The sequence below is a fragment of the Cinclus cinclus genome, chromosome 1 (genome assembly GCF_963662255.1).
Source record: "Cinclus cinclus chromosome 1, bCinCin1.1, whole genome shotgun sequence".
In the NCBI taxonomy this organism is placed as follows: Eukaryota; Metazoa; Chordata; class Aves; order Passeriformes; family Cinclidae; genus Cinclus; species Cinclus cinclus.
This window is the reverse complement of record NC_085046.1, coordinates 47,119,330-47,130,609: the sequence shown is the minus strand read 5'-3', so window position 1 is coordinate 47,130,609 and position 11,280 is coordinate 47,119,330. Positions and strand designations below refer to the sequence as shown.

The 11,280-nt window shown below is 39.7% G+C and overlaps 1 protein-coding gene across 4 annotated transcripts in view; it reads left to right on the top strand.

The window, feature by feature from the left end:
* The window catches only part of ELMO1 (engulfment and cell motility 1), a 308,693-nt gene that overhangs the window by 70,351 nt on the left and 227,062 nt on the right, over positions 1 to 11,280 (top strand). For all 4 annotated transcript variants that reach the window (XM_062509803.1, XM_062509813.1, XM_062509822.1 and 1 more), the window contains one exon: positions 7,609 to 7,659. In XM_062509803.1, coding sequence (XP_062365787.1) covers positions 7,609 to 7,659 — 51 coding nt within the window. The remainder of the gene's footprint in view (positions 1 to 7,608; positions 7,660 to 11,280) is intronic.

Here is an 11,280-nt window from a genome sequence, read left to right as displayed (position 1 = left end):
GGCTTAAGCTGACATAGAACAAAATTTTGTCAAGCTCCAACTGTAGTCAAAAATGGAAAAGGGATATTTTACCTACAGTCCTTCTGTGGGTGAGAGGAAAGGCACAGGAAGGGTGTAGGAGTGGCACACCCTTGTAGAGAAGCACAAAAACTTGCAGGCTTTCCCTTAAACAAATCTTGGTATTGTAGTTCCAAATGTGGTGCTTGCAAAATGAACTGGCCCAATTTTCTCCTTATACTATACTGCTTATTCCTGTCTTCTACTGTGCAAACCAGGCAACCCCCAAAATGATAAAATTTTCATCTGGTTAATTCCTTTGTTGACTGATACAACTGTTTATGCCACATATAACAGTAGTTGGAATGAGTGAGATGTTGAAAAGCAAGACTCTGTGGTAGTAAACTGTGCAACTGTACCTGGATTTGGCAGAAGTGAGCCACACTGTGAGCAACAGTCTCAGCTTTAGCATTCAAATATTCTCTAAGCATCTGCTTAAGGAGGCACTGTTCCTGTGCTGACCCTCCGTGGTGTTATGAGTGAATATGGTGGGTAACCTGTGCTGAAGAGCTGACTTCAATAATCCTTACTTGGGTTTGGTAGGTTTTGTTTTGTTTTTTTTTTTTTTTCATATCCATACCAACCCTCTTGTGATTTCTCCACATAATCTTACTAATAATAGTATGAGCACAGATAAGTCAGTCATTTCCTGGTGTTTATTTTTCAGGATGCAGCTCTTCTGTTGAAACTTACCAGAGGATGATAGGGCTGCTTTATCATTGGCCCATCCCTTCTGTTTTGCTGGTACAACTGTTCTGTGTGTCTGTGTGGTTGCTTGAATTGGGGAACTGATCCCAGTTAAAAATAACTTGTAACTTCTTTTAATGTGTCAGAAGAGTATCTGCCTGAAGTGTGATACCACTGCTGCTCTGCAGAACACGTGGTGCCTGGTAATGCTGCCCTTGTAGATCACTCCAGTTGCAGATGGATAAATCATGCAAAGTTTAGTCTTTTTCTTAGGATGTGGCTTAAGTGGCAGTCAAGTTCTATTTCTGTGGGTTGTTGGAGAAATAAGTAGTTAGGCATTCTTCTTCTGCTCTGTTTCTTCCTTCTCTTTGCTTCATTAACATCCTAGTGACTGCTGCTGGATGGTGAGTTTGTTCAAGTCATGAATCTGACAAAAGAAAACTCTGGATTACTTCTTTTTCATGAATGAAGGGGAGTGGAAGTGCTAACTTTTTAAGGTCAGGTGGTTGACTGTGCTGCTGTGTGGTGGTAGATCTGATGTAGGGGAAATGTTGGGGGCCCATGCACTGGAGGGATTTGTGCAGAATTGTGCCTCTTGTAGGTTGTAGAATTACACTGGCTAATATACAGCCTGAAACTACACCACTGGTCTATCTTGATTTATTTACCAGCTTCTGTAATCCTTGAATAGAGGCACATAAACAACATGCAGAAAACATCCTCTTTTTAGAAACTTCAGACAAACTACTTATTATTTTGAGGAAAATGTTATAATTGAATTATAACATGAAAAAACAGACAACATTGTCCTTTCTTTTCAACAGCTTCCCAGAAAAGAAATTTTATCACAAGATTAATTGTGTCAGTATTTCTTCTAAAACAATGCAAGTTCTGTCATGCTAAGTAGTACAGTGTTGGTAATTACCTGTATCACTTAGCTTACATCTGATAAAATATTTTGGTGACTAAAAATAAACTTAAAAAAATCCTACCAAGTCAGCCAAATGAAATCCCATCTCATAGTCTGTCTCCAGCTCTAGTAGTAGCAAATGCTGTTCAGGGTAGTCATTTGATGATGGCTTTCAGTCTCTTTATGCTTCCTCAGTTTTCCCATTTGTTGTACTACAGGTGTTGGAGGCTACACCTACACTTAGTCTGTTTAATATCCTGCATAAAGGCTATGCTACTCTTTCATCTCTTCTTGAACCTGCTGATATGGCCTGCTTTCATAACCTCTGACAGCAAGTTTGAAGAGTTTACTGCCTCCTGAATGAAGAGGTATATTCTCTATCTGCTTTAAACTGACTCGCTGCTGATTTCATCAAGAGCCCCTAAGTTCTCATCCTGCAGGGTTTCATAGAAACAGTTCTGCATTCTGATTGTCCACTACATTCCTTCCTGTGTTCTTTGTCCCTCCAAACTAAAGAGACCCTGCATTTTGAGGCAAACTGCCATTTGACACTTGCCTTTCTGCGCATTTTCTCAGAAACTACCGTGCCCTTAGTAAGATGTGAAGATCAAAACTGCATTCAGTGCCCTGTATGTGGGTACATGAAGTTCTTGTGCTGTGGCAAAATGACGCCCTCTGTCTTTTTCCTGGTTCTACTTCTGATGACACCCAATGTTCACTGGATCCTGTAGCACACTGAATCTGTGCTTTAAGGGACATCAGCCAGCAAGAACCTTGCTTCTCTTGCCTGAGCTGTTAATTTAGTAATGAACTCTATAATTCTAGTATTTTGTGTCATTTTGTCCTTATTTACAACTTGCACAAACTCATCCTTGTGGAAATGTAATGGAGTAACAAACTTAAAGGGTATTTTGGAGCTCTAGTTTTCTGTTTTTGTGTCCATTTGGAGGAAGGTGCAACAAAATAATAGCAGTATGGAAATAGGGAGGAATCTATTACTGAAGGTAATAAACATAAGAAGAATTTTAGATTTCTTGGCTGTTACTGTCTAGGCTGATTAGAGAAGTCTGAAGAAAGCTCTTTGGTCAAGATTTAAGAACAGGCTGAGTGAGCTATAAGCATGGGAACCAATGTTTCTAGGTCTTCCTCAAATAAGTTAAAAAAATATTCAATTCCAACCAGTTAGAGTGAGCTGAATCTTAAGGCATTTTGCTGGGTATAACAGATCATTAAAATAAGACAAATATGTGGTAAAATAACTTACTTTACCTGATGAATTTTCCAGTGTCACTGCAGCAAAGCTCTGAGTGAACAGCTTCACTATTTTGATAGGATTTTTCTAAAAGTGAATTTGCTTACCTTCACCCCTCTGCATGGTTTGGTGGACTCTGTTAGTGCTTGAGGACTGCTTTCTAGATGCAAGTCTCCTTCATCTGTTTTAGGCAAAGTAGTCTATGGCAGAGAAAAGCAGAGCTTTGAGACTAAGCAGAATCTTCTGGCAGATAGTAATAGAAATGTGGAATTGTTTAGGTTGGAAAAGACCTTCTAAGATAATCATGTCCACACTAAACTGTCCCTAAGTGCCACGTCTTTTAAATGCTTCCAGGGATAGTGACTCAACCACTTCCCTGGGCTGCCTGTTCCAGTGCTTGGCAAACCTTTCTGTGAAGAATTTTTTCCTACTATCCAATCTAAAACACCCCTGATGCAACCTGAGGTCATTTCCTCTTATCGTATTGATTGTTACTTAAATGAGACTGACCTCTACCTTGCTGAGCTCTGGGGACCACCACTGATGACCAGTTGCTAGATATAACAACCTGGATGTAACTCCACACATCACCACCCTTTGGGATTGGCAATCAAATCAGTTTTTTTACCCAGCAAGCAATGGACTTGCCCAAGCCATAAGCATCCATTTTCCCCAGGAGAATGCTGTGGGAGACAGTGTCAAATGCTTTACTAAACTCCAAGTGAACAACATCCACAGCCTCATCTACTGAGCAGGTCACTTTTGCATAGGATACCAGACTGGTCAAGCAGGACTTGCCTGTCATAAAGCCCTTCTGGCTGGGCCTGATCATCCAGTTGTCTTGTTTGTGCCTCATTATGTCACTCATTATGTCACTCAAGGTAGTCTGTAACTTTCCCTGGCACTGAGGTCAGACTGACAGGCCTGTAGTTCCTCAGATTAAGTTCTAGTTAAGCTTTGGGCCTTCTAATTTTTTCCCTGAGTAACCTCACAGCACCCCCAGCAGCCCTCCTGAGTGTGCTGCCCCTTCTTGCAAAGGTCATAATCTCCTTTTTCCTTAGTTCCAGCCAAAGGTTTGTGCTCAGCCAGGCTGGTGTTTCCCACTGCTTGTCTTGCATTGGCCTGCTTCTGTACTTTTAAGATTTCCTTCATGCAAGATGTCCAGCCTTCCTGAACTCCTTTGACTCTCAAGACTGCCTCCCAAAGGATTCTGTCAACCAGGCTCCTAAACAGGCACAAATCTCCCCTCCATAATTCCAGGATAGCAATTTTTCTGAACTCCCTCCTTACTTCTCTGAAAATGGAAAACTCCCTGACAAACAGGACTACCCCACTGCCTCTCCTTCCTTGTTTCTTCTCCTTCTGAAGCTTCTATGGTCATTTAGGTTCATGTTGCTCCAGCTGGTGAAGTCAGAAGGCAAAGGGTCCTAAATTCTGAATGAAAGATGAGCTTTCCAGGTATCCTCTACTTCCTCCTGTGTTATGTTCTTTGTGTGTCTTCATGGAAGTATTTAGCCTGATTGAAATCTCATATTGGAAATATTGCCCACTGTATTAGAAAAAAATAATCTTGTGATATATTATATCTTCCTAGGTAAAATATTGCAGAGGGGGCTTATCTGTACCCTTGATATAACTGCTGTCTTTGCTCTGGATAACATTTATAGCAGATCTATTTTCCTGTTATGGAGATTTTTAGGGACATTTTGGATAGAACCATTTCATTAGTTCCTTCACTGCTCAGGATTAAGCTTTTCTAATACAGATCAATACCATGAACAATATCTACCAGCTTCATGTACACTTGAGAAACAGGTTGGGAATATCTTGGAAGAGGGTTTTTTGTTTGTTTGTTTTTGTCCTGTTCTTATCTTTATTTTTATTTTATTTTAATTGTCTCCTACTGGTGGGAGTTCTGTTCTGAATAGCAGTGATGCATATGACTGCCAAAGCTAGACTGCTGTAATAATGTTCTGTTATCCTGGAAAAGAAATCCACAGGATGCTATCCTTAATGCTAAGAGGATTAACTGTGTGGAAATGTTGCAATTAAGTTAATTGGCATGCTGACTACTGCATTATGCAGTTAATGCAGGAAAGCCTCTTAATTTAATTGTACTCTTACACACTGTTTCCTGGTATGTGATTAAGCCAATATTTAGAATGGATAAACAAAATTGTATTTTTTTAATTGGGTAACTGCTAATCTTTTTCAAATTTTGGCTGGTTTGTTGTGCTAGAGACATTATGCTTTGAATACTTTCAGAGATAAGGTGTGGGCAATTTTCCTTAAGCCTTTTCTAAACCATGAGTTGAAGATGAGCTCTCTTTCTGTTGTGATACAATTATTGAATTTACCGTATAGGGCAGATGCACACACCTCACTCTGAGCCAGACATGATGAAAGGTCCATAGGCTAGTTGTGGATTCTGACAAGCATTACACCTTTGAATCTGAAAGCTTTGGTGTTTTAGATTCATCTTCATGATTAAATAGAAAGACTCCAAAGAAAATGTCCAGTGGTGCTTTTAATTACTCTGTGTGTTCCTCCTCAAGTCTCTGGAGATCATCATTCTCGTGCTATGCCCAGTGCCTCTTATTTGCAGTGAACTAAGAATGTTTGCAGAGATGCTTATTGTGGCCCAGAGGAAGTGACTTAACTTGTCACAAACCAACCACAAACCACGAGCTCATTTGTATATTTGATTTTGTAGTTCATAGTAATTGCAGCAGGAAACATGAGAAACTTTAAGCCTAAAATTTTTTTGCTTAAAAAAAAGCCTCTGTGTGTGCTCTTACTTATGTTTAAGAGCAGTCTGCTTCTGAGTTCCAATATTTTTATACAGATTTCAGTGAACTTCTGAATGTGAATAGTACAGTTCTTGTTGTTTAAATCTCATTGATTTCCTGGTTTTCATATTGTTGCATGCTTGGATTTGCTGCCTTCCAAGCAAAGCTGATGGAACCTTCTGTATGTCTACATACAAACCCTCTGGCCTAATGCAGCTGAGGTTCAGTAGCTTAGCCTAAGCTGCTGATGGAGGTAGATTTATCTTATGCTAATTGTCTGTCCCAAAGAAATTACTTTTATTCAGCTCCACAAATCCAGGTTATGGTAACAACCACAGCAACTGTTTGTGAAGTGACTTGTTTCAGCACTGATTGAAATTAAACCACACAAATGCACTATGGCCACTTCACACAGATTCCTTAGATGTGATGAAACGTACCTGAGTCTGATGCTGTTCCACTACAAGTGGAGAAAATCTGGCACTTTGTTAGTGCTGTGGGAAGTCACCCAATATTTAGCTGCTCATTCTTCTTTGCTCCTCTTTTGAGTACAATCTGACTGGCCTCCTTGAGGCTGTTCTGGCAGGAGGAGACTGCTGAGGGCTGAGAAGAGTTGCATATGTAGGCAAAGATGCTGTAAGAAAGCTTCTGTCTTGTACCCCCTGTGTTGTCTGGCACTTCATTTATTTCAGTTAGAGTGAAGAAGTCTTTGTGGGTGGAGAATGATCTTTGAAGTAGCTAAAACCAATCCCACAGATGACTTGGATCCCAAGAATGGGACAATGTACTGAAGTTTTATTTTGGGACTACTTGACCTAGTTTCAGGCAAGATTTATCTGGTTTTTAGATTTTGGATTTGAGATGTATCAGAATGGGAACAAGGATGAAATAAATTTGGGAAAAACTGCCAGAGGAGAAATACACCTTCATATTTTTTCTTGGCTGAACACCAGCCTGCAGAAAGCCTGCAGAGTGGTCTTCAGTACAAAATTAGCTCTTCTCTCTCAAACTGTTAGGAATTCCTCCAATTCCTCTGACAGATTAGGGTGTCAGCTCATGAACAAGCTACTGAACTGTGACTGGCATTGTGACTGTACATTGTGCTGTACACAGCCAGTAGCTCTCAGTATGTTCATTGCTGTAGGTACCTTATGCACCTACCCTGTGGTGAATAGGAGGTTGTTGAAAGAGGGGAAGCTCCCTTACACATACTCCATGGGGAGATGGTGCACATGGACTTTGACCACAAGGTTGTAAGAATGTTTTAAGTGTACACCATAGCTTACACCATGGCTATGTGAGCTTAACCAAAAGGAAATGTTTAATGCCCTTTCTTTCTGACAGCTGGGCAAGGAGAAGGACCTATGGTATGTTTGAACTTCACTCTGCTAGCAGTTATGCTTTTTTTACTTTGAGGGAGAATGCAAAGTCGTGGTGGCAGAACTCACTGGGTAGGTTCCAGTGGTTTAAGTTAGCCTGTTCTTGCTGTAGAAAATAAAGAGCCGGTAGGATGTATTTGGAATCCTGTAGACACTCAATGACGGGTTTCAACAAACTTACGAATTCCTCAAGTATGTACAATACCAGAGCCAGACACCATGGACTGTATATTAAAAAAAAAAAAAAAATATTTAGAAGTTGCCAGTGGAAGCTAAACTTTGAAAAATATGAAGTCATTCTTGAAAGAGTTCAGGTTGCTTGAGTGTCATGTGAATTCAACCTATTTGTTGACGCTTATTTTATATGCCTCAGTGAGGAAAACAGATGCTAGCTTACATCTGAAAGGGGGAAGCTTTTGCATGCAAACAGGGGAAAGCACTGTTGCAGGTTTAGCATGACATTCTGCTCAATGCATGCTTCATCTTTCTATGTGAGTGAGTCTTAAGTAAAACCTTTGGAATTTTCTCTTTCAGAATCGTAATGAAATAAAAAATGGAGCCATCCTCCGATTGACAACATCTCCGGTGAGTCACTCTTCTTCTCTTCCTTCAAAGTGAATATTCGATTAGTAAATAATTGCAAACTAATGTGTGTACTTTTAAGCTTGATCCACAATGTATCCCACAATTCTCCAGGAGCAAAAGTTATGAGTTATGGAGGCAGGAGTAATAGCTCTGAGTGACATTTGTGATACTGTTGGCAGAATTGGGTGGGTTTTTTGTGTCTCACTTCCACTGGGAACAGTTTTCACATGCAAGATATCCCTGCTTCCCTGCTGATATTACAGCCTCACTCAAGTTGCTCTTTTTGTGCCTCAGAACTAAAAACCAGGAATCCAGGAGGAAGGTCAGGGATTTAAATAATGGAGAGCTTTTCTGGGTGGCTCAGGTCCGAGCTTTCCTGATCTCTGGGCTTGTCTTGAGTGAGTAGCAACTATAATGTTGAAATTTTACTGGAGTTTCTTTGTTGTTGGTTTTTTTTTCCCCCTTCACCGTCTCTTTGCCAGCTCCTAAAAAGCATGTGGCAGAGTTGCTGGTTGCCCTGTAATGGCTTGTTTTCCCGCTGAGTTGAGCAGTACTGCTACCACATGCTGAAAGCCACTATTAGTCCTGGAATGTCTAAGCCAGCAGCAATCCCATTTCCTTGCTGATAAATGTAGTTAGTGTGCCATTAAAATGGTTTACTTCTTCATGGTGGTGTTCTAGCCTCTGCAGATTTGAAGCATTCTTATGGCCAAACTCTGCCACGCAGTAGCTTCTCAAGAGAAAGCACTTCTCAGCAGCCAACTGAGCAAAGACAAGAGGTTCCATTACTCTTCATCATGTTTTCAATGTTCATTATATTCAAAGCTTTATAGACATAAAAGCAAAAACAACAGCAAAAACCAACCAAACAAAAACAAACCAATCAACCAACCAACCAACCAAAAACAAAAAAACAAACAAACAAAAAAAAACACCAAAAAAACCCCCCAAACAAACAAAAAAAAACCCCAAAATAAAAACCCCAGCAGTTTAAGACCATGGGTCTATAAGAGAGGGTCTGTGTGAATCTGGAGCCTCTTGGCATATATCACCAAAACAGCCTTATGCATGGGAAAACCACTTTTGGTGGAGTAAACCCCATTTGATGGAAATTCCTCAGAAACAGACAGCCCCAGCAACAGCTCCTTCTAACCTCTGGGACTTCTTAATAATAAATATCCACTCCAGTACTGCCCAGACTTGGGATCTCTTGAAATCAAAATAGGATCTATGGTTCATCAAGAATCAGCGTAGTCCAAATACATTTTGTCATGTGTTGGCATAACCATAACATGGAATAACCCCATAAGACACTCATGCAGTTTTCCCATCTCAAAATCCACAACCAGTTGCACTGTGCAACCTCACTGAAGAGAGGCTGTGTTGTCACTGATCTGTGGAGATGGCTGGATTTATGGTCACTTGCGCAATTGATATGGGACCTACAAAAACAAAATACAGTCCTTGGATGTACTACAATTTCTGGTACTTGGTCAGGAAGATAGGGCACAAGATGATAGCTGCAAAGAACTATCATCTGCTTATTCTGTTTCTTTGGGGATTTGCCTCAGCGTCAGTTAATCAAGGCAGGAGTCGTTAGGATTTTGAGATATTGCCTGTTACCTAGCAAATTATGGATCGCTCTGGCACTGGCCTGCAGTTATGAGTGACTCAGCCATCCTTTTTTTTTAAGATAGAAGGCTGGTCTACTCTCTATTCTCCAGTAGTGATATTTATGCCTGAACCAGTGCTTGTTTTAATATTTCCTGGTGTTTTAAAATTTTTGTGTTAACTTTTCTCAGAATCAAAGAGGTATCTTGGAAGGAGGAATGGATTGGTTTTTGTCAGATTAGCAAATATTTGTATTCTTTAAATAGGTAAAAGTTGAATTTCTGTGTGTCCTCACCCTACAACAGTCTCTTTACTTTTTAAGGTATTGTCAAAGTGGTCATCATAGCAGTACCTAAAATAGATAAAGGCCTCCAAGCTGTGGCTCTTAAACTGGTGACCCACACAATGGTTATTGTTTACTCTGAAAAGCTAATAGGCAAACTGTTTTCATATTTCCTCTGAAATTATGAGAACAACAGTAGTTGGAAGACATAATGTGAAGAACAGGCTGCATGATACACCCCTACAAAATGGAAAAGATGCTTTCCTAGCTGTTAGTGCTGGGTGAGAAATGTTTTTCTCATCATGTGAAAACATCAAGGTTCTGAACTCCCCCCATCCCCTCTGCTTTTTCTATCCCACAACAGGATAAAGATGAAACTATCTTGCCAATTCCCCCAAAAAACCAAAATCATACCCCCCCCCCCAAAAAAAAAGCTTTATGAAAAGGTAGAGGATTAAGGAAAGGAGAGAAAGACTGAAAGAAATTAAGAGAAGCCACATATGGATTATACAGTTTCTAGGATGTGTCCCTGTAGTTTCAGAGAGGCCTGAGCTGCCTACTTCCTGGCTGTTGTGGGGGAAAAAAAATTGTCCTGAACTTTACAAGCCTTTGGAGGAAACATTTTTCCTTGAAGAGCTGATAGGAGTTGTGTTGGCTGGTTCTGAAGACTGAATGAACTTAAAATACTTTTCTAGTCCTTAATTTTTATGCAGCTTATAACTGTGACAGCCAGTAGTATGACTGACCCTTTAGGGTTGCATTGCCCAAGTCATAGAAAACTGGGTGAGAAGGATGAGATGCAATCTTTATGAGTTTTGTTGTTATTACCCTCAAATTATTTGTTGCTTGTAGTAGTACCCAGAGTAGTATTTTTAAAGATTAAAAAGAGAGAGGAAAGAAAGATAGTTTTATCTAGAAATAGTAAGTGAGCATTTTTGGGCTGACTTTTTAAAAATGAGGATTTGAAATCTAACTCCATGAATATTAATGTAAAATTCTTTCTCTTTTTAAATTTTGAATTTAGATTATTTTGTGTGCCTGTGCAGGGATCTTTGTCTGAAAACCATTGTTAATACTGCAAGGGCACAGCTACAGTTATGATGTGCTGCTAAATCCATTATAAATGCTTGCATTGAGATATTTACAATGTGCCTATTTTAAGTGTCTTTGAGTTAAAAGTTTGCAAATGCTAGTTGTTAGGACTGGTGGGAATTTGAACAGTTTCTTTGTTTCTATAGGTCTGTTGGTTGAGTTTGTGAGATTCTCTGAAAGACTGTTTTTTTCTAAACAATGCTATTTTTTTTTCTCTATGAACTACTCACCACACAGACTCTCTGTTTCCTAGGTAACTTGAGTGCAGATTGAATTTCTCCCATATTATCGTCGTACCTATATCATCTTTCTTATTTATTTTAACTTCTCCTATCATCTTTCTTACCAATTCTTGGGCTATTGTGTGTTTTTGCAGTTTTCTGTGACCTGTTTTCCCCTTTGTCCATTAGCATTTCTGAAGGGATGCATGAAGAGATTTTTATGCAACATTTCTTTGTATTTGAACATATGTGACATTTGAAATGCTGTATTGCTACTGTCTCTTTTGTGTTATTCCAGTGTATGGTAGGTAGGTGTATAAATGAGCTGTAATTGCTACCAAGTGTGAGGCTGATCCACAAAGACTTTTGCGTCCTTTGCAATGCAGCAAGCAAAGTCCAGCCTTTTAGTGTGTA